The sequence below is a fragment of the Astatotilapia calliptera genome, chromosome 14 (genome assembly GCF_900246225.1).
Source record: "Astatotilapia calliptera chromosome 14, fAstCal1.2, whole genome shotgun sequence".
NCBI lineage: Eukaryota > Metazoa > Chordata > Actinopteri > Cichliformes > Cichlidae > Astatotilapia > Astatotilapia calliptera.
Genome location: NC_039315.1, coordinates 35,581,278 through 35,605,509, shown reverse-complemented (window position 1 = coordinate 35,605,509; position 24,232 = coordinate 35,581,278). Strand labels below are relative to the sequence as shown.

The 24,232-nt window shown below is 43.5% G+C and overlaps 1 protein-coding gene across 1 annotated transcript; it reads right to left on the bottom strand.

The window, feature by feature from the left end:
• Positions 1–6,835: 6,835 nt before the first annotated feature.
• pou2af1 (POU class 2 homeobox associating factor 1) lies at positions 6,836–23,631 on the bottom strand. The gene is made up of 5 exons (XM_026193488.1): positions 23,595–23,631; positions 14,843–14,970; positions 10,705–10,744; positions 10,353–10,621; positions 6,836–8,971 (listed from the first exon to the last, which is right to left on the bottom strand). Exons 1-5 carry the CDS (start codon positions 23,608–23,610, stop codon positions 8,549–8,551), a joined length of 876 nt encoding a protein of 291 aa, XP_026049273.1. The 5' UTR covers positions 23,611–23,631; the 3' UTR covers positions 6,836–8,548.
• Between the last annotated feature and the right edge of the window lie 601 nt (positions 23,632–24,232).

The following is a 24,232-nucleotide window of genomic DNA, read 5'->3' as shown; positions in this document are numbered from 1 at the left end:
GTCAGCGTGAAAAAACTGAGGCAAAAACCAGCGTCTCTTCAGCAGAAAAAGGAAGCAAGTTTTCTCCCTGTGATACGATCTCAGACTAAATACAGGTGTTGGATTTGACAGATAAGTTGCTGCCCCTCATGTCAGTTTCCCTCGTGGGGAAACCCCCGAGACACAAACGTGTTCAGTGCCAAGAGTGAGCGAGACGGCTTTATCTGTTTATATTCTCATGCAGTGTTAATTTTAAATATGTTGTTCATCAGGCGTAGGGACAGACTTCCAAGGAACCGCTACATATGAAGATCTTACCTCATTCAGTTTATGGTCCTTTGTAATTTACTGTTGGGCTTAGCTGATACATTTTCCCATTGGTATGATAAGTAGTAAATCCACAGTATGTTTTTAACATTTTTCACTAGTCAGTCTGTCAGTTGCTCTCCCTTCCATGTAAGAATAACTCACTGATGCAATCAGCTGTGGCATTTATTTAGTGGGGCTACATTTTCATAAAAGTCCAGCTTCTCATCTGGTTTGAATTGTCAGCTTCCAAGGTAAATTAAAAAAAGAAAAAGCTGGCGTGCAGGATGCATAGTATTCATCCAGCCTCTTGTGCAATTCTCTTAATGATAATGGGTGACAAGAAATTTATCACAGTTTTACCAGCCAGTCTCTCAACTGTTCCTTCTTCCATGTAAAAACACAGTTTGCTATATTGGCCGATATCATACGGGATAGTTTTTGTTTCTGGGTCGTCATATTTCCACAAGCATGAGTTCAGTTTCTTCTCTGGTTTGAATCCAATTAGCATCCTCCGAGGAAGGAGAAACGCTGGCGTGCAGGATGCGTGGTAATCTTGTTGTGCAATGACTCATTTAATGAGAGGTGTCTCACAACAATCACTAGAGCCTAAGATCAGAAACATGCTGGGATTGTTCGAGCTTTATTCAAAATGACCTTTAAAAACAACAATGTTACAGTGGAAACTCTGATCGAATAGCGGAGGGTGTGTGCCGAGGATGACTGGGTGTGGTGGCGGCTGTTTTTAGGAAAAAGCTCACCTGCAAAAAACTGTCAACTGAGGTTTGAACTTCTCACGTTTGAATTGAGGCACTCGTTGCTGCTATATGCAGACCTCTAAAATATCACAAAGATTTTAATCAGGACTTCTCAAACCTTTTAGCAGATACTGTGCCAAGCTACAATCAAATATTAATTGTTGGAGATTTTAATATTCATGTGTGTTGGCCCTCCGATCCACTAACCAGAGACTTCTTAAGTTTGATAGACTCCTTCAGTCTTGCTCGCTTTGTGTCGGGGCCAACCCCCGAAACAGGATCGCACGTTGGATCGCGTGTTGCTGTTTTCTCTGATCGCTGTCCTGGTGTGTTTGGTATTGTTTCATCTTACCACATCGTTGTCCTGTGTTTAAACCCTCTGCACCTGAACCATTTTCTTTTTAAAAAAAAGCTCCTAAGCTCTCCCCTCAGCCTTGGTACCGAGGAGATGACGTCTCGTTTTTATCACAAATACAAAACTGTCCGTGATGACATTCCTACTTTTAATACTACGAGCTTGAAACCACAATCTGACCCATGGATAAATGATGCCCCTCCCTCAGCCAGATGAGTGCAGGAAGGCTAAACGTAAGCGGAAAGAAGACGTCTTTTCTCATCCTGAGAGACAGTCTGAGCAGGTATCAGGACAAGTAAAAGCAGAAAAAGTTGATATCTTGCTCCAATGCTTGATTTTTAAAGTTCCAACATCTTAAGGATTAGGGATGGGTACCGGTGTCGGTAGTAACCAGACCGAAAAGCAGCGCACATTTCGGTGCTTTATTTCGGTGCTTTTTTTTCCTGAGCTGTGACACACTTCTAGCCAATCACTTTACGTTTCCGAGGATAGTAGGCGGGCCCAAGTACGTACGTTCTGTTAGAGCAGAGCTACAGATTAAAAATGGCCAAGGCGAAGCGGTCAAAAGTCTGGCTGTACTTCACAGCAAAAGATGCAAACTCAGCAGCAACAAGTGCTTTAAGCTGATACTGTGATACTGTCAAAGGAGGTAACAGCTGGCGACGCATAGCGTTTTTTTTAAAAGCCCAGAAATGCGCCGTATTTGATAGCTTGCTGCGAGACCTCACACCGAGCACATCTACTGCGGGTGGGTTGCCAGTTATGCAACATCCCCCAAAAACACAAAGAGGAGAGTCCTGGCCCCTAGCCCTGCCAGTGTAGCAGAAATGATGACAGATGATGATGCAGCAGCAGCCGTTCTTCTCTGCGTGAGTAGCTTAATGTTGTTCATGTGTAATTTACGTTGAGTAGGCTAACCACGTTATTACATTAATGCATGTAAGGTGAACTAGCAAACATCATCATAGCTACATGCGGCTGTCTTCTTGTTTGATGGCAGATACTCCCTTCACCCTGGCCAAAAAGGCTAAAATGACCAAAGAAAAAGAGGGAAACAGTTAAACATGAGAGGTTTAGGACAAAGTTTGTGTTTTTTCCATTGTTTAAGCACTGCGTTACGATCCAAGATGGCGCCGCGTATGGATGCCCTGGTGCTTCAGTGCGTTACTTCTGTCTTGTTGTAGTGCATAACTTCTGTGTCTGGGCACTCCTCTGGATATTCTTACACCAGAGAAGAGCTTCTTAACCACAGGACTACAACACCTGTGGATTTACTTCCAATATTTGTCGCATCCGCGGCAGATTTACTGCTGACTCTGATCAGGAAAGTGAGACGCCGAAAGAGAGGTAAGCGAGCCGGCGCACTCGTGCGTCTGAGGAGACGTGGACTGCGAACTGCTCTTCCTGGGATCTTCCTTTCCAATGTACGATCACTCAGGAATAAGACAGATGAACTGGCCCTGATGAGAAGCATGAACAGAGACTTTGCCTCCTCCTGTGTCTTATGTTTTACGGAGACGTGGCTCAGTGAGAACATCCCGGACTGCGCGCTCAAGCTGGAGGGCTTTCATCTGCTGCGCGCGGACCGGCAGGCCTCTCTCTCTGGTAAGACCAAAGGTGGAGGTGTCTGCTTCTACATCAATAGTGGCTGGTGCACAGATGTAACAGTGATTGCTCAGCACTGCTCTCCCTCTCTGGAATACCTTTTCATTCACTGCAAACCGTTTTATTCTCCGCGGGAGTTTGCTTCATTCATCCTGGCCGCTGTTTACATCCCGCCAGACGCGGATGCGCAAGCAGCTCAGTGCGCACTCGCAGAGCAGATTCTCCACACGGAGCGGACATACCCGGACTCTCTCATCATTGCTCTTGGGGACTTTTACAAAGCCAATCTGAGCCATGAGCTTCCCAAATACAAGCAGTATATTAAATGCCCGACCAGAGAGGACATTAGACCACTGTTACAGCACGATCAGCGGGGCCTATCGCGCGGTGCCCCGCGCTTCACTCGGACTTTCTGACCACGTCATGATCCACCTAATCCCCGCGTACAGACAGAGGCTGAAGCTCTCCAAACCTGTCGTGAGGACCAAAAAACTGTGGAGCAACGAGGCTGTGGAGGAGCTTCGCACGTGTTTGGAGACCACAGACTGGGACACTTTGAAGGCTGCTTCTAACAGCTTGGACGAGTTTACGGACACTGTCACCTCCTATATCCACTTCTGTGAGGACAGCATTGTGCCATCACGCACCAGGGTGAGTTATAACAATGACAAACCCTGGTTTACTCCTAAACTCAAAAAGCTGTGGCTGGAAAAGAGTAAGGCGTTCAGAAGCGGAGACAGGGACTGCTACAGAGAGGCCAAGTACAGGTTCACTAAAGAAGTGGACATTGCTAAACATCAGCACTCTGAGAAGATGCAGCAGCAGATCTCAGAGAATGACTCGGCCTCTGTGTGGAAAGGTTTTTAGGAATATTACAAACTACAAGCCTAAAACCCCCCACTCCACTGACGACTTGCTCTTAGCCAACACCCTTAACCACTTCTACTGCCGTTTAGACGAGCCATCAGGCAGCCTTCACACCTCCAACGGCCCCAACAATAGAGGCACTTTGGACACTCATTCCCCCACCTCTCCCCCCTCCATAGAGCCATCACCACCTTCAAACTGTTCACCTACAACACCCCCCTCCTCACCCCACACAAAAGAGGATTTCACACCACCTCCTCCGACCACAACTCTTCATATTCATGAAGCAGATGTGAGGAAGCAGTTTAAGAGTCTGAATGCTCAAAAGCTCCCGGCCCAGACGGTGTGTCTCCTGCCACCCTCAGACACTGTGCAAACGAGCTGGCCCCAGTGTTTTCTGGCATTTTCAACTCCTCACTGCAGGCATGTCATGTGCCTGCCTGCTTCAAGTCCTCCACCATAATCCCTGTCCCCAAGAAACCTAGGATCACTGGACTAAATGACTACAGACCCGTGGCTCTGACATCTGTGGTCATGAAGTCATTTGAGCGCCTAGTTCTCTCCCATCTCAGGACCCTCACGGCCCCCCTCCTGGACCCCCTGCAGTTTGCATATAGAGCCAACAGGTCTGTAGATGACGCCATCAACATGGCCCTACACTTCATCCTGCAGCATCTGGACTCCCCAGGAACCTACGCCAGGATCCTGTTTGTGGACTTCAGCTCTGCCTTCAACACCATCCTTCCAGACCATCTCCGAGGCAAGCTTTCCCAGATGAATGTGCCTGATCCCATCTGCCGGTGGATCACTGACTTCCTGAGGTCTGGTGTCCTGGTGCAGCCACAACAACCTGGTGCTGAATGCCCAGAAGACAGTGGAGATTATTGTGGACTTCAGGAAGCACACAGCCCCACTCCCCCCCATCATCCTGACTGACACCCCCATCACCTCTGTGGACTCGTTCCGCTTCCTGGGTACCACCATCACTCAGGACCTGAAGTGGGAGCCCACCATCACCTCCGTCATCAAGAAAGCCCAGCAGAGGATGTACTTCCTGAGGCAGCTGAAGAAATTCAACCTGCCAACACGGACGATGATGCAGTTCTACACTGCAATCATCGAGTCCATCCTCACCTCCTCCATCACCGTGTGGTACGCTGGAGCCACTATCAGGGACAAACAGAGACTGCAGCGTGTTGTGCGCTCTGCTGAGAAGGTGATTGGCTGCAGACTCCCATCTCTGCAGGACCTGTACACCTCCAGGGCACTGCGGCGTGCAGCTCGGATCTCAGCTGACCCTTCTCACCCTGGACACAGTCTGTTTGACCTGCTCCCCTCAGGCAGGAGGCTCCGGTCCATTCGCACCAGAACCTCTCGCCATAAGAAGTTTCTTCCCCTCTGCTGTCGGACACATGAACAATAACCATATGACTGTTCCCACCACTAACACATGACCCTACGCTGTGTCACTGCATCATTCCATGTTTGGCACTGATCACCACCTGCACTCATGTATATATCATGTATATACCTATCCACTTAGCACTTTTAATTCTTATTCTTATTTTTATATTTTTATGACAGTATGTTTGCACTGAAGCACCGCAGCAATTTCCTAATGTTGTAAACCTGCTCAACATTTGGCAATAAAACCCTTTCTGATTCTGATTCTGATTCTGATTAAGCACTGCTTCCAGCCAAGAGTGATACCATATATGCCCCATAGCTGCAGAAAAGGCTAACATTGTTATCTTTTTACAAAAAACCAGCTGAACATGAGAGGTTTTTGGACCAATTTTGTGTTCTCCATTCTTTAAGCACCGGTTTGAGCACCGTTTGAGCACCGGCACCGTTTCAAAAGTACCGATTTGGCACCGGTATCAGATAAAACCTAAACGATACCCATCCCTATTAAGGATCTTTAACAGCAGCCTTAGTTCAGCTGTTGTACAGCCTGTTTTAAACATGCTGTTGTACAGCCTGTACTTAAAAAACCTCGTCTCAATTCCTCTGTCCTCTCAAATTTCAGGCCTATTTCAAAGCTTCCCTTCCAATCGAAAATTTTGGAAAAGATTGTATTTGTTCAGCTGCAATCTTTTGTAAATGGGCTGGATGTTCTTCAGGTTTCAGTCTGGTTTTAAAGCTCTTCACAGCACCAAAACTGCACTTTTAAAAGTTGAGCCACTGACTCACTGACCACAGCATCTGGATCTCATGACTGGAGCATTACGGGATCAAGGGTTTATCATTCGAGTGGTTAATAGTTAATTAATCACTATTTTAATATCAACACAGGTTAATAGCTGTCTGACAGGACCTTTTCCGTGAGCTTTGGAGATCCGCTTCCTCAGCTCCCCTTACTTGTGGCGTTCCTCAGGGATCTTTACTGGGGCCAATTTTATTCTCTGTGTCTGCTGCCTCTAGGTCTAATTTTCAGTAAATATAACACTTGTTTCCATTCATATGTCGATGACACTCAGATCTACCTAATCTAATTAAATGTGCTATACAAATAAAAACTATAACGCTGTTGTTAATAATACTACTGGTCATGAGTTCAAACTATCATTTGTCAAGGTGCACGTGGCTTAATCCTGCATGTTGGCCAACAGGGGAAGAAATCTGATTGTTTCGATTAATAAAATGTAACTTTGTAATTTACAGTCTAGTTTGGAGTAACTCTAGGAGAGACTAGCAAAGTCAAAGACTATTACACTATTGCAATTTCTACTGGACATCAAATAGTGTTTGCATTAAAATGCTGAGGTACTGAACAACATCAAAGTATTTGTACTTTGACTTTTTGATTGTTTTTAAGCTTTTTTTACTAATAAAAATTCAAAGTCACATGGAAATAAAACAGAATTGAGTACTGGAAGACATATTGTTTGTCTGGAGCACAGACACAGTCCAGTTCACCTGTAACTCAAAGCAGCAGCAGCAGTAACTTTAAGACTTAACAGAGTCCAGACAAGTAGGTTTATTGTGAAGTTGATATGATGTGAAAAATCAGAGAGGGGTGATCATTCATCTTGTTTAGGTGGACACTGTAACACCGGGACCCGTCGATACACACTGACTGCTGCAGCCAGCTTCAGGAGGCTGAACTGCAGCTTTTGACACTTCAGTGGTTTCATTTTCCAGAGAGAAATGTTTTCTATTGCATTCCATTTATTTGAAACCTTTGCTCATTGTTTACCTACAAGCAGAAGCATTTACACAGGTTAAGACAAAAGCACTCCAAAACCTCGATCAGTGGTTCCAGATGTTTCTGCCTTGAACTTCTGTGCTGTCACATTTCAGACATGTGTCCAAAAATCCAAAATTGTTCATGCAAAGCAAATCTAGCAAAGTCCACAAATCGGAAATGAGCTGGATTTGAGAACAACAGGGTCCCTTTATATAAAACAAGAAGGTTGTTCAGCTGTGACATAATGCTGAACTGCATTCTGCAAACACAACACTAGATGGCATCTGTTTAAGACTGACTTTTATACATATGAAATTGAATCACAGTGTGCTTTGGCTGTTTCTCAAACACAGACAAACATGGATTTTATAGCATTTCTGTGCAAACGTCTTGAGCTACTCCTTCGTTATTTAGATTTTGCATCTAAGGAGACAGAATTGTAACTTTTTAAAGTTTATCTTGAACAATGTTGCAATGGTTTTCACTACAAGCTGCAAAACACTGCGTCCAACATCCAAAGAAAAACTTGAAGGAGGCTTTTAAAAGTCACATGAAACTTGCCTGTGATTTCAGGTAAGGCTCTGTGGTCATACCAAATATGGACTTCTAAGCTCATTGTACAAATATACTGTGTTTACATGTATGTAATGCGCCGTGCCCATTTCGCATTGACGATATAAAGATATGAAGCCTTTGCTTAAGACCTTTGCACTGTAGGTAACAGACTACTAGAATTACGCTAGTCTCTATGCAAGAAATGATTTGTCTTTCGGTTCTGTTTATTGCTGCACACTAAACTAATTTCTAATAAATCAAATGAACATAATGAAAATGTAATAACAGGAAGTCAGGAGCAGTTATAAAAATAAAACTCAGGTCATAATAATCCAGAAGAGTCTTTACCTTGCTCAGTTTTTATATCTATTTATTTATTTTATATCTATCTAAATTTGATTTTGCCATGTTTAATATATGCTGCTATTGCTCACGTGTTTTTGTAAGGTGACCTTGAGGGTCTGAAAGGCGCCTATAAATAAAATGTATTATTATTATTATTATTATTGTTATTATTATTAAGTATGAGCCAGCATGGATAATTATAGACGTGTGATTCCCAATTATCCAAGAAATTAATAGTTCTGTGAAGTCTGGGTCATAATGTGTGGTAACACGTACCTGAACCCTGACTCTACTGTATACTTTCAGAATAATCGCTTTCTGGATTTTCATTGTTTTTCTTACAAGTCTTTGCAACAGGGACACCAAAAAAAAACACGATAACTAAGAGAAACTATTTCAAGTTTTGCTTACAAATCACAGAAAACACTTGGTTTGGGTAAGTTAGATAGGTTAGACCTCAAAGGCTTAATAATATACAGAATCTGTGGTAATCAAGTTACACAAAAAGGCCAATAGGCACTTGCCCCAGAGGGAAAAAAATGAAATGTAAAGGTAAAAATACTGATTTCATATTTAAAAAAATGTTCTTCAGACATTGGGTATGAAGAGGGAGCTTCTGTACGAGTCTTTGTCCTCCTCCTCACCATGTTCTTTGTGATCCTCGAGAAGTTTGTCCAGTAGGTTTGGTGATTCCGCCTCAACCTCCGGGTCTTCGTTCAGAGACTGACCTTGAGCTTGCTGCTCTGAATGCTCGGGGATCTCCAGGATCTCGGGCTGAGGGTCCATACCCTGGGGCTCCAGCTGTGGGATCATGGCGGTCAACGACATGGACAGCGGCATGTGTACCAGAGGCGACCCAGGCAGCGCTCCAGAACCCGGGGCAAACTGCACCCCGTGATTAGGCATGGTCGATATAGTGGTGAGTGGCTGGGCCCAAGGAAGATAGGTCAACCCTGAGTCTTGGAGCTCCACTTGAGGCAGGGAGGCTGGGGCTGGTGCCACTGGTATGGTCTGAAACAACAGCAATCATTAAATATTTATGATGATGGCAAAGACATTTAACCTTGCAAAAAGTCAAAGGCATGCATAAAACGGACGTCTGCTGATGCCACGAGCCTCACTTTAGGCGCTCAATCATTGATTTTTTTTATGTTTTAATCAAGATTTTGTGGAGGGTTTGGAAGGTAGACGCAGTGTCACTGCAGTCAGCATTTATTGTTCAGCTCACAGGAATATTGTAATCAGATATAATTAGGTACACAAGAAAAGAGGGCCCTAGTGAACCCGGTGGACACAGACCGGGTACAGCTTGTGCTGATTTAGACTGCTGCGGTGAATCTTTCTACGGTGAACCTACATGTTTGGTGTTAATTAGCCTCGTGGTCATGTCCCAGTGTTTTAATGTGGAGACAGCCACCATGTTCTTCCTTCCTGGATTCTCTTTGTTGTGATGTGTTTCCATTTATTTATTTTTTCAGAGACAAACATATTTTTCCACTTTGCACATCAACTCATCGTCATGATGAGTGACGTGTATGTAAATCCCTAAACTGAGTCAGTGACAGTTATTCTCTGGATAAATTCAAAAACTGCAGTGAAAAAAGAGCTGCAAATATAAAGGAGAAATCGTTCATGCTGAACAGGCAGAAATCTAAATCCCATGTTAATCCCACGGTGTACAAAGGTCCTCGGCGGGTTTAAAGAGTTCCAGTTAATCCTCTACCCCAGTCTTATCTCTGTATTTATTACCCACTTGCAGCAGGTTTGAAATGTAAGAATTTAAAGACAAGCACAGCAGCTGTTGGCAGTTAACACAGAGAGCATGCATGCAGTGATAACAGGCTTTTATGGTGGGAAGCATCACACTGCATCACAAACACTTGTCTGCACCTGTAGAGAAAGACGAGCCCTGTACGAGCTACCTTTGATTACAGACGCTGAGACTACCAGCACAATAAGATGACTTAGTTCACTAAAGACAGAACATACGATAACAGGATCCTGTGGCGCTGTTAAACATGTTGCATTATTTTGACATAAATGAGTTTTAAAGAAAACTTTAGATCGTTCCCGTCCCAGCCGTGACTCTGTGGGATACAGTACCATCGGGTCTCAAAGGTGAAGCAGCCCCTTAATGCCTAGAGTTTCAGATTTGGTACATGTACTTTTACATATACATATTTATACTTGCACATACTTATACACAACCTTACTTTAAAGTGAAATAATAGCCTGAATCCATGCTTGTACTGTTGCAATGGCTCTATCTGTTAAATCACATTTGACTGATAGAGCGAGAACTGATTGTTTTTATCCTTTTGTGCCGATTTGTGATCATTTTATTCCCCCGTGCAGTCTGTAGAACATATTTGCATAGTCCTTTTTCACTCACCCCAAAGTTTGTCAGCAGTGGTGTGTGTGTGTAGGTCAGCATGGTGTAGCTGGGACACAGAGTTTGCATAGTAAGTGTCGGAGTGGCTGGGTAGGTCAGAGTCTGAGCTGAGGGGTCCTGCTGGTTGTAGTCAGGCGTCGACCAGGACATGGCGGCGGCCTGCAGCCCAGGACTGGTCGCTTTCCACCCCGCACACTGCAGCCCTCCATCAGCAGCTGTGGTCGGCGCTTCGGCTGGGGATCCGCTGGCAACATCACAGCCAAAGATACCTGGAGAACAAGAAGCAGATTCGGCATTAGACACGCGGAAACAGCTTTACGTGGAACATGTAGTTCACAGGTGAGGCTTCTACCTTGTGTAAATGACAGCTGGTTGTTGTGTGAGACCATGTCCTGAAAAACACAGATATCATCAATGAGCTTAACAGGTCAATAACTGCAGCAGAACCTTAATCACAGCAACGCGGCGATGTTGATATGTAAACATGCAGCAGCCACACCTGGACCTGTGACACTCAGGTGTGAGCAGCTATCTGAGAATTCACTCTTGAAAAGTGTTTTTTGAACTTTCTGGATCCGTTCATTAAAGCGAAAGCTGTGAATTTGATACTACTGGGCATGGAAGTACATCGGTCCAGTTCAGCTTTATTTATATAGTGCCACATGCCTCGACCTACAGTAATACAGAGAATATCCCGATGATCAGACGACCCCTGTGAGCCTCCATGATAGTATTAAAACAGACCGTTCATCTAAACCTCAAAGGCCAGGCTCTATAAATGCTGTTGGTGGGTCGGTGAAAACACAGAGCACTGGTACTGTTGTGCAGCACCCAGCGTTTGTTATTGTGCAGTGACACATCTTGACTGGTCTGACTGGGAAATGTTCTTTCATTCACGGTACAGTTGCTTTTAACATTTCCTTGGAAGGTAAGACAAAGCTGAGGTGGGACAGTCATCAGGGTCTCTATTTACCAATGCTGGCATACTGGATATATCATACTGGATTTTTCTCCCCAATAAATAACTTATGAGGGGTTTTTCCAGTCTTGTATAATCTGGGGGATAAATGTGAGTTCATGATTAACCTTATTTATTAAAGTGGCAAAAAAATAAAACCATTACTGGACGATCACAAAGCCTACATGTTTTTCATGCTAACTGAGCAAATTCCAGCTTGTTCTGCCAACAGCTGCTTCTGCTGTAAATGACATATCTCAGGCACGTGTGGGAGCAGATCTAGGATCTATGTTCTTCTGAGGCCAGAGCAGGCAGGTCCTCTCCTGAGAAGAAGTGAGCTGTAAAGATAGCAAATAAAAGAAAGAGACAATGATACAGAGGATCGCTGAAGAACCACTGAACCCATTCTGAACCTGTGCTATTCATTGCTTTGTCATTGTATTTCTCCACACACACACTCATTGGAGGGTTTCCATTGTGTGTGCGCTTTAACGCACTGACATCATGTCTTTAGGATCATAGCTATGCTGATAAATGAAGCTGTGGCCAATCAGACTCCTTTCTGTTTCGTGGTGGATCAAAATCTCACGGTACTTTTATCAGTTTTGAAAGGTCACCAGCAGCGCGGCCCCAAACCACGACAGAGCCTCCACCGTGCTTCACAGAGAGCTGCAGACCCTTAGTCGGGCTCTTTCCTGGCCTCCTCCGTACATACTGAAAATAACTCAAACCAAAACATTACGTTTGGATTTATCACTGTGACTGACTGACACCATTTCTGTCCAGGCTTCAGGAGCTAGATCAGCTGAAGGGCCAGTTACACTCCTCAGGTCCAGGGTCAGGTCATTGTTGGATGTGTTCCTGTTTCTTGTACTGATCATTTGCTGTTTTCTTTGTTTTTAGGGGTGCCACTCCTCGTCTTCCCCAGATTTCACAGTTTTTTGAGGATACAGTATTTCACAGTCTGGCTCTTTTGGAGTCACTTTTGTTTTATTTTACCTCTGTCAGAGTGTGTTATCGTTGGTACTTTTGACCAAGAAACGATAACAAAGGGTGTGTTTTTGCATCCCTTCAGTTAGCCTCCTTTTTAATGCTCGAATGATTCACAGCCGGACTGACAGCGAATGAAAAAGAAACCAATGTCCAAATGAGCAGAAACTCTGGAAGCAAAATGTAAAGGGTGGCTCGGGATTTCTGCACAGTATAAACTGCATGAGTCATTTAAAAAATCATCAAGTTGATTTTAATGGATCTGTGACCGACCGACTGAATCCAGTTTCACCCTTTGGAAAGTTCCTGCAGCTAATGTGAAATACATTCAGACACTGAAAGATTGAACTAAATGAAGTTGGAGGTAGAGGATGGTGCCGCCACACTTTGTGTAAGAGGTTCAGATTATCGTTCAAGCAGAACGTTATGGCTGCTTCTTAAAGCGCATTCATGGTGAAGTGGAACACACCCAGTCGGCATGTCCAGGTGTAACTTTTATGGATGCTGTTAAAGCCGACTCATTCCTCAGCCTCAGTCAAACCCAGTGCAGGTGATCAGGTCCTTTACTTTGTGAACACAAAGCGTCCTCAGAAAGTGACCACAGTGGGGTTTAACTGTGCGATTGTTGTAGCTCCTCCTGTCAGAGCTGTCGAACCATCAGCTCCTCTCCTGCAGCCCGTCAGCCACCTGGCAGCACCTCCCTGCTGCCTTGAACACGCCCTGCCCGCTGACTGCAGGCAGCAGGATGCAGTACAAACACTAACACACGCTGTCAGTGCTGCCGCTGTTGCCTCCCATTCGGTCTTTTGTGTTTGCGTATCGCAGTGTCTCTTCTTGCTACAGGCACATGTACAGCCCGACCGGTCGATACCAAACAGACGGGTTTTAGACTCAATCTGTGAGACGGACATTTGGGTTTGCACAAACACAGAGACGAGGCAGAGAGTGGACAGTGTGGCAAAATCCACTTTTTGTGAAGTCTGTAATCTTTCCTCAAAGAAAAACGGACAAAATATCCACAAAAAGAGGAAAGACCAATGTGCATGTGTCGTATAGTTAACTTCTGGAATTCAAAATGAATTATTCAGGTATTGGCTTTTATGTATTTCCTCATCGTTGGTGCTCAGGTTTCTGTTCGCAGCGTAGCTGTGATTTATCAGGTTGATTGAACAAACTGGGAATTCAGTCCAGAGATGATGACAGCGTGCTTTCACAACATGCTTCTTAGCTCCAAAGGCAACACGTTCGGAGGATTTTTACTGTGGAAAGCTGCAGTGACAACATCTGAAAGCAGACTCAGTGAGTGTGGAATAACTGCCACCTCATAGTAATGTGGTTTGGTTTGAGATTTGCACAAACACAACTGTCGTCCCTTTGAACCAGAATCCTGGAAATACCCACGTAGTCCTGCCAGGCAGGCAAATAGTGGAAGAAGTGGACAGAATTTTATCTTTGCTGCTAGCAGCACTAACTCATTGCATTTAAAATAATCAACTGTAGTGCCGTGCCAATAAAAGATGTTGGAATATCACATGCTAGTCACGGGGAGTGTCCGTACATGTGTATGTTTGTGCACACCGCTGCTTCTGGCCTCTTCTCTTCTTGTAGGGATAATAAATAGAAAGTGGGAGGTCTCTTTGGCAAGGCTGCACGTTACTTTGCATAGGGCTGTGTGCCCAGCCCTGCAGCTCTGCTGTAACCGCCATGGAAAAACACCTGGATTATATAAGGATAAAATCCCCCGCTGCTTTCTGAGCCTGTATCCCGACCGAACACATCCTCACAGGACATTTTGCTTTCGATTCCTGCAGATCTCATGTGCAGTCTCCTGAGGTGCAGAACAGTCACTCCCAATCAAACAGTCTCTGCATGTTGCTGTTCTGTGAGGTTGTGATCCCTGCAGAGAGATCAGTGATTCACGAGAAAAGAATACTGGCCTAAAGACTGAAAGTGATAAATCATCAGGAGGCTATCAGGTCATGTGATTAGAGGGCAGCTCTACGTCAAAGAGGGGTGGGGGGATTTTTGGGGGGGGTTCATGGAAACTGTTGTTGAAACCTTGCAAAATGTTCTTCAACATGAAACCAAAGCAGAGCACCGCTCTATTTTACTTTTATTTATTTTCTTACACATTTTTAACTGAGTCTCTCCCAAACGTCGCACAAAGCGCCGGTTTCAAAGTGTCAGCACATAATGCAGAGCAGTCGCTGCTCCCCACTGTGGGAGTCTCCTGTGTATTTGTTTAGTGACTAACGATGCCGTGAGGGCTTCTTTGGAAACACTGTTTAGCAAAGTAAACCTACCCTGAAAACACACAGTCCAAGTACAGCTTTAAGGAACAATCTGCAGGGTTTTGTTGGTTTTGCTTTTTTTAAACCACACATTGATTTACAGGAAATGACTTACCTTGCAGGTAAATGCACACAGACATTTTCATTTTACTTGAAGACTGCTTTTTTTGAACCCTGCTCGTTATAAATGTGGCAGCTTGTGCTTCAAACATCAACAAGTGTTCTTTGCTTATCTGTCATGGTGTCCTCACCCCAGTAGGAGGCAGTGTCTTGGTGCTGTGAAGTTCCAGGCTCCTCTTCCTCCTCAGCAGCTCTTTGACAGGATCCCTGACTCGCACACCTTGGTATGGCCTGGACCTGCCCACGGCTGATGGCTGTGCTAAGGAGGTCAGACACACAGCAATGAACAGATACACACAACCTCATTTCCTTTTCAAGTTGCTTTAAATCAGCCACATGATGCACACGATGGGTTCACACAGTTCATGAACGGAGGAAGCAGACGCGCTCAGGTGCCATGACTGTAAGCCGACACTGAGACACTAAAGACACACGGAAAGTGAACCTCTCAGACGTATTCTCTTTAAGCCTTTTGAGTGTCAGCATCAGCTGATATAAGCCTTTACAACCAATATTCTCAGTGAATGTCCACGAGTGTCTAAGGTCACGGGCTGCATGCACTTCAATTTGACCTGATGTTGAACTGTCCAGTAAAATAATAGCTCAAAATGTTTGCTGCTAAGGTTGTTAAACTGGTGCTTTTGGTTTGGAAGAAATCAACAGGTCTGTTATGACGTGATCTGTTTGGGCTGCAGTGCAGGGCTTCCTCGTGTCAAACACAGACAAATGCAATGATGGTGTCCCCCTTGGGTCGGTCGGCTGAAAGTGTGCTGCTGGAAAGCAGGCTGAGCATCCGTGAATGACACTTTGTGAAGAAGAACTTTTGTGACCACACGTCCCCTCTCACCTGTTCCTCTCCTGCTCTCTCCCTCTCTGTCCACCTCTCTCAGCCTTTACGAACTGATCCATGTCATATTTAAACTGAGTACAGACTGCTGCTGACGCACACAGGTAGCATCACGTTGGCTCGCTGTCACCTGGATCGAGCCCAGTTTAACAAACTAAAATAATAACGCACATGTCAGCTCCTTGGATGGAAACTGGCGATATCCCAGCAGACCAGTGGATCAAGGTTACGCTGGGTTTGTTCCTGATATGAATCACATTGTTGCATCAAGAAGTAAAATAAAACCAAATAAACATGTGGTGCTACCAGCTATGCTGAGCCCCTGTCTGTAAGGGAGCAGTCAAAGCTTTATTACATGGTTATATGCTATGATAACCATCAATGTGCAGCTTACAGTAACTGTGTAACAATACAATAAAACCTGTGTGAAAAACACAAACAAAAATGGGCATTTCATCATAAAACATGTGCATCACCTTATAATTCTTATAATTAATTTGACAAAACAAAAAGAACTCTAACGGGTCTTAAATCATTACTCTGTGTTTCACATGCAGCTCAAATTATTTCATTAACATTTTTTGGCTGAGTGCCGTACTTTACTGATAAGCCTGAAGGCTCCATCCTCAACAGAGACACACTGACAGAGTAAATGCTTTCTGGGAACATTCAATGTCTGGAACTGGCAGATTCTTGCAAGTATAAGCATGAGAAAAAATCCAGCCTAACAGCAAAGTCGCATTCGTATAAACTCTAATCAGCACAAGTGCAGACAATGGCATCAGTCATTGCCGCCCCGAGCTACAAAATCACCGGTATTGCAGAAATGTGCTCCAAAGGTAAGCGTGACCATAAAACAATGACACCACGGTCATTTGTGCATCGTAACACACTGTACAGCAGCTACACTGATCATGATGCTAGGTTAACAGGTTAAAAGGAGGACATGTACAAATTTAAAACCAGAATAAAGAGCAGGCGGCCTCCATACAAACTAACAGTGCTGAGCACACTCCATTCATTTGTTACTGTGTGGCTGCAGATTTAAAACCCCTCATTCCAAATATAAAGGCTGCTAGCATGCACTGCATAGAGCACTTACTAAGATCTTTACTGTGAACGTTAGCCTCTTTAGATGCCACAGGTAAGCACAACATGTGATTGCAACTATGAGAAAAATTATAACCACCTGATGTAGAGCGCCCTGGTCCTGTGGTCATTCTGATGACTCGCAGAGTTAAAGGCACGTTTTTTATTATTTTAATAGAACTTCCTCATAAATACAGAAATAATAAATAAATTGACTGAACATGATCTATAAAAACCGTTGTGACATTCACACGTGGTTTTAACAAACGCACGTCTGAGTTAGTTAACATATCGATTGAATGCCTCCATGTTTGGTTTTGTATATGAGCCACTGTTGTTGGAATTGCACAGATGTGTCAGCAGCTGCCAGAAAATGTCTTTGACACTGCTGACCTGCACATTTACAGTCGCTCTTAGATTCTACACGCTTGAAATATTTTTCATAAAAGAAATACGAAGTTTAATTAAAATGTGCTGATATGATCGCTGGGGTTACAAACACACACTAAAAACAGGAAATTTGCAATCTCCTGGGGAGAGTCCATCAATTATTTCCTAATGAAACAGTCTGAGACTCACGCTGGAGACAGTGGCTCAGATGGACTGGTGCACAGCTAAGTCACAGCTAAGTCAGTTCAAATGAAAAGGCTCATTCCCACAGACTGTGATGTTGATGCTGTGCCAAGACATTGTGCCATACTGAGCTTCAAGTTCTCATGTGTGCAGGTTTCTCGTTATAACATGTTGAGTCTTATCATCCCCTTCCCCACCCTAATACTGTGGCAGAAGATGAACCGGACCCAGCTGGATGTTTCTGTTATGCCTGCATATCCTCTGTTGCACTGCAAACATGGTGAGTCCGTTTACTTAGCTGGGCTTCACAACTAAGTAACTAAAAGTTCGCTTCAACAAGCAGCTCGTAGCTCAGCTGAACATAAACTGCCTCCCTGTCTTCAGACGTCAGCACGCTGAGCCCGTTGTGGTGCATGGACATCATTCAAAAATGGATTTAGTTGGAATTACTTGGTTTCAGTTATGAAATTCTGCAGATTAGCAGAAATCCCCCAAATTAGTAAGGCTGTATCAAGCCTCATTTGTGATTATCCAGTTAAGAAAGCAAATAGAGGTCAACAGATTGTGCTATGTGGAATTTGTCTCCACGCCAAGAACAGGGCATAATCGGGGGCGGGGGGGTACAAGCACTTCCTCCTTTACCAAAATTTCACAATGAGAAATTTCTGTGACCATTCAAAGTCTGCCATGGCAAAAGGACACTTTCATGTTTGTCCCTGTTTCTTTTTCTTTTCCTCCACACTGATCACTGAGGACCCTGATAAAGGGAAGTCTTTCTCTCTTCTCAGAATTTCCCTCCAGTTACCGGCACATTTTTTTAACCTTGAGCCCAGAGTTTTGGTTCCTATCACTCACACCGACAGAGGATGGAGACCTTGGGTCCAGACATGTCGGTCCTCTGCTTAACCCCTGTCACGAGGCTGAAGGTATCCTGACAGTATGCTGCACAGCTTCCTCTCTGAAGCTGATAGATTTACCTCTATAGGTCAGACAGGCCACACTTTCTTCTCAGAACAAACAGAACACTGTGACAGTCTGCCATGTACAGACACGTCTGTGGTGCTTAACAATAAAAGGCGCACAAATGGCCACTGCACCGAGCCCAGCCCCTCTTCATTGCGTGTGTGCGTGTTTGTGTGTGTGCATGTGTGTCCATGTGCATTTTACAGTAACGGTGGCAGATTTATTTAACAGTCTGTGCACTTGGGTCTAAATACAGGCTCGTCGACTCCACACAAACTCAGCCACATAACAGCACAAGACTTTATATAAACCATTTACAACATGGGAAAAAATAAGTCATGTTATTTAAGTGTGAAGAAGTTGTTTAATTAAAGTAACTGTGATGTACCGTCCCATTTGTGCATTACTGGATTACTGCTGTTGATGCACTGGGTGTTTCTTCTTCACTCACTGTGTGTTTATACACCCGCATTGAATCATTGTCTCTGTCTCTCTTCCACAGCATGTCTTTATCCTGTCTTCCTTCTCTCTCCCCAACCAATCACAGCAGATGGCCCCGCCCCTCCCTGAACCGGAGGTTTCTTCTGTTAAAAGGGAGTTTTTCCTCCCCACTGTCGCCAAAGTGCTGCTCATAGGGGGTCATATGATTGTTGGGTTCTTCTCTGCATGTATTATTGTAGGGTCGACCTTACAATGTAAAGCACCTTGTGTTCTAATTAAATCAGTGATCAAAAGGTGCTCCGTCCCCAAGCAGCAAAGCAGCCCTACACCAGCACATTTCCACCATCATACTTCATACTTGTTTGTCTTCTTCTGTTTACACCAGTTTCCTTTAAGGGGGCATCACAGTGGATCATCACCTCCATCTCCTGCTGTCCCTAGCTTCCTCTTCTGTCACACCAACCCACAACGTGTCCTCCTTCACTACATCCATGAACCTCCTCTGACCTCTTTTCCTCCTGCCTGGCAGCTCCATCTTTAGTATCTTTTATCCACTATCCCCTCTCTCCACATGTCCACACCGCCTCCGTCTTGCCTGTTTGACTGTGTTTCCAAAGTGTTAAACCTGAGCCGCCCCTCTGACATTCTGAACTGTCTTGTCCATCCTGCTCACTCCCAGTGACACTCTTACAAAATCTTCAGCTCTCCTGTCTTTCTGTCCGTGCCACGGTCTCCAAACCATCACAGCAAAACATCACAGCAGGTCCATGTCGTAAACCTTCCCTTTCATTCTGCTATTCCACAGTCACAAATCCGCCCTGACACTCATCTCCACGCACTCCATCCTCCCCGCTCCCTCTTCTTCACCTCTCTTGTGCGCTCTCCATTACTTTGGATGGTTGACCCAAGGTATTTAGACTCATCCATCTTCACTATCTACTCCTTCCCTCCCATTCACACACATGTATTCTGTCTCACATGTGCTGGCTGTCATTCCTCTTCTTTCCCGAGCATATCTCCACCTCTCCAGGTCCCTTTCCACCTGCTTCCCATCCTCGCATCTCATGTCATCAACACTCTCAAAGGTTGGACCTGAAATAAAGGTCCAACCTTTGTCTGGAACAACTGCCTTTCCACTTTTCATCCTCCTCACAGCTGTGCTCACTTCCTCCTCACCAATTCTTTGAATTTGATAATTACCTAATTGTCCTGTGTTTGCCTCTCTCTCGTTGTCTTTATTCATCACTCTCTTAGTACATTTCCATATCTATGCTGACTCGAAGCTGCTGCACATGCTTTCCAGCTTCATTTCTTAGCCATTCTTCATACTTGGTGCTATCCGGTTGTTTAGTGATGACGCGACGAATCCTACTTCCGGGCCTAAAGTAGTCTGAGTTTAATATGGCTTTTGTGTTATTAACATGTTTAATGTTTTGTATTTTCTTCTATTTGATCTCAAAAAGCTCCTAAAACAGTCAGTGATCACTGTTGACCTCCCTCGGCTTTTATTACCACTAATCATTTATTTAAGCTCAGTTTTTAAAACCTTAGGATGTAACTACAGCCCAGGGTTAGGGGTTAGGGTACATTTGTTCCTGACCACCGAGAACATTCACGTTAACTTTTATCGAGTGGAAAAAAAGTTAGCTTGTTTATATTATGCTAACATAGCTGTGTCGCTAGCGGTCACGTAGCACATCATTATATACCAGCTAGCCAAACTTCAGTAACCCTACAAACGTCACTGCTGTTTAGTTTTCTGTCTTCATTTATGCTGGAAGTGATAACAGAGCTGTACGTTTGAATTTGTTTCCAAAGCCCCGCAGTCAGGACATGCTATATTGTATTTAGATAGAAGCTAGCGAGCTAACTCCCTGCTAACTTCTAACTCCGTTAAATGTCATAAATTCCGTTTTCATGGATGCCTGGATGTTAAACTCAATTGTTACACCTGGTAGAGCAGAACGCTGATCATTTTATTAAAGATGAAAGACTTTAGACAGTTTTTAACTCTCAGTAATGCCACAGTGATCGTTTGATATATGGACCTGCAGTACAAAGACAGACTTGATGAAAAGTCAAAGAAAAGATACGAGGAAAAAATCAAAGGAGTGAAAGGGTCAGACCCTCACGAGCACACAGAGGGACAAAAGACATTAGCGTGCTGCCCAACTTTCACCACGCTCATATTTATAATCATACGGTTCTTGGAGTGAGTGCATACGCTCATGAAGTTTAGAAACTTCAGGTCACTGCAACAAGCCCAGGTACAGTTTACCGACGGATGGGTGCAGGACCTTGAAATGCACCGTGTAGAACGAAAGACCATCGTACGTATCATAAGTTTACCAGTCTCACAAATCGTCTTCATAAATACACATTCCTTAACCGTTTATTAATAGGACCTTTGAGCTCAACGGTAATTAATTAGTAGTGGAAATAATTTCTGGTAGCATCACAGAAATGTAGCAGTGACAATAATACTGTATGCTGTAATCGTACTGGACAATTAGTGATACAAAAAACCTGTTTTATCCTGTGAATAAAAGTATATGTTTTTGTCAATGTACCATAATAACAGAAGCGAAACACAATATTGTGTCAGGACAATTCACTATTTATGCACAATAAACAAAGGAGCATAGCGCGACAATTTCTGTTCAGCGCCAGACTTGCTTGTAACCTATATCACCAGTTATGTTATGAAAATGACGCATTAACTACAACAGCAGACTGACCTTCGTGTAAATGCTTGGAGCAGACTAACCTGTGAGCTGGAGAGTTCTGGGACGTTATAATTGGTCTTTGAATGGCTGCAATCCAGGCCATCCGTCGCCTCTTTGTTACTTCGGAAACATGGCTCGAACAATTTCTCTTCAACGACGTAATCCGATAACAACCGATCTCTTTACCCGTCGGCTTCCCGTGGCTGTCATGCGACCGGCTATTGCAGTTAATAATACAACAGCTTCTTGCCATTTTTTGGGTTTCTTTTTATCGCTGTGTGACTGATTTCAATTGAAAGCCTGCGTGCGCTAGTACCTCTTGCCACGAGTTCCCAGAATCCTTTGCGGTTTTACCCCTGAGTGACGTCACATTTTCAATCTCTATTAAAAAAAAAAGCTGTACCAGACACATGTACCTGTGATTCACCTGCACAGAGCATTAAAACATCCCCCTCTTCATGTGACAGTTTTTCTTGACCTGCTTAAAGAAATCACTCAGTTTTCATCACGACTATCAGCAGAGCAGAGGACACCTCCTGGAAATGTGTTAACCTTTCCTTATTGGAGCGACAAATTCTGCACAGCCTTTTGCAAAACAGTTTACACAGATGTGATTGAAGCAGGATGTGTCAGTCTGACCATGAGTGCCTCTGTTCAGGCTGACGGTCAACTCGATCAAGAAAAACTGTAAATCTGTCTGTCTGAGTTCACAGCTATAACCTCCGCTTTGATATTGTTATTCAAACTCTGTGAGAGAAGGATGTCAGTAACACAAAGTAAAGCATCATTGCTTTAAGTGACACTTACTGAAAATTCTGTGACTGTTAGTTATTGTGTTTTCTTGGTATAGAATTGGATTGAACATTTATTAGCAGCCTTGTTATGCACTCATATAGACTCTCACAGAGGCATTCCCCAGTGGACAGTCCTGCACCGGGTTGTGCAGTTTGTTCCTTATGTCAACAAGATTAAAATGTATGTTTTTCACACCATTTTGTGACATGAATTGTCTAATAGTTGGATAAACACTGCATGACATTTTTGGGGCTGAACAAGGGTTAATGGCCTGTTCTCAGTTCTTGGCCTGATCTGCAGATCATGGATTGAGCAACTGCAGAATGCTGTACCAAAGCGAGGGAAGAAATGAGAAACAGATCTGTTGTTGCGGGAGGTTGGTGAGTGATGTTGTAACACAGCCAAGAGAAACAGAGGAGCTGTATGAACAAGAGTGAAGTGTGGTCATGGAGTTCTTTTCTACCTCATCATTCAAATGGAAGAGTTTTCTACAAAGATTAACTGGTAACACAGAAAATTCAATTATGGAACATATGTATCTAAATGTGAGAAAATGTGAAGCCAACACACAAAATGCTCAGTGCCAACAGAAGGAAATGAGTGTAACAAGTTCAAATTAATTGCTGTATCTGTCAACTGAAGCACGGTTGAGTGGATGATGTTGTCTTTTACTACTATCTGTTTTAGACAATCACACATGAGTGCACATGGACAAACAATCACCATGGCACAGGCACACAGACTCAATCAACACAAAAGAGGAAGCTGCACAGCTGTGCGGTGTTTTACTGTGCTGGCTGCCTGCTGCCATTTTGCATATCAAGATTACACCCCAATGGCAACACTCAGCCAGCATTCAAAAGGCAATCTTCCGCTTTCCGAAAGAGCTGCTTCTGACAAAGTTCACAACAGGAAAAGATCTTTCCTTCTGTTTGCACTATTCAACATAAAAAACAATCCTGAACAGAAAAGGAAGACTTTACTTCAACTAGACAATAACAAATTAGCAGCGAATGGTCGTCGCTGAGTTGACGGGCTTTAATCATTTGTAAGCTAAAAATGAATTTTATTAAAGATTAACTACAAATGTGACAGAAATGAAAAACATTTAGTAACACTATACTTGATAATTTACAAAAATGACAAAGGAAGTAGCTTTAAAAAAAATGTCTAAAATTAAATTAAAACTATTCAAAAAGACACGTTGTATTTTCAGGGTAAGGAAAAACACATCATTCGGAGCTGCTGGGATTATATCCACCTGTCATTAGTAAAAATAACTGTAATGTACACTTCACAGAGTGCTTTTTAAAACTTTCCTCATCCATAAGTTTGATGAAGCACATTTCATTCTGCAAACCTCTCCAGTTATTACACTTTAACATAATTATTCATTCATATATAAAGTCAGTATATACTGAGGAAACAGCAACAATATAGTGTACTTACATTTCTCCCAGTGCATGCTGCCTATCTGGTTAATATCAGATAGATAAACTGAAGAAAATCAAAGTGGCGCGTCAACTGACGTGCTTTATAACAGCTAGAAGCAAGCTAGCAATCCCCTGGGATGTCATAGCTTCTCTAACCACAACTGCATCTGTTTCACAGTTGGTAATGTCTTAGTTGAATCATACCCGTGACAGCTATTACATCTGAACAGAAACACACAGGCCCGGGTCAAAAAAGAGCTGACGATGAGAGAGCAAGCGCATAAAAAACATTTAAATAACCCATAACTAATTAAAATACTCTCAATGAAAGTAGTGCAACAGACTTCTTTCCCTGTTAGTCTTCTCTCAACAAGCAGACCTAAATTTAGTTAAACCGAAGATGTTATTCTGGCTGTCACTCACAGAAGCTGTCATTACACATTCAAAAGACTTTAATTAGAAAACCGAGCAATGTATGACTTAATTAGTTTGTTTTTCAGAGTACAATGGGAGGTCTGAGTTCAACTCATGGATGGATGGATTACTGTAGGGTCTACCTTACAATATAAAGTGCCTTGAAGTGACTGTTGTTGTGATTTGGCGCTGTATAAATAAAATTGAATTGAATTGAATAAAATTGAATTGACGGACGGA

Excerpts from the sequence above, each read along its gene's own strand:
- pou2af1 (XM_026193488.1), bottom strand. Across the intron at positions 10,622-10,704 it reads CCAGCTGTCATTTACACAAG|GTATCTTTGGCTGTGATGTT; the intron begins GTAGAAGCCTCA and ends CTTGTTCTCCAG. Across the intron at positions 8,972-10,352 it reads CACTGCTGACAAACTTTGGG|ACCATACCAGTGGCACCAGC; the intron begins GTGAGTGAAAAA and ends CTGTTGTTTCAG.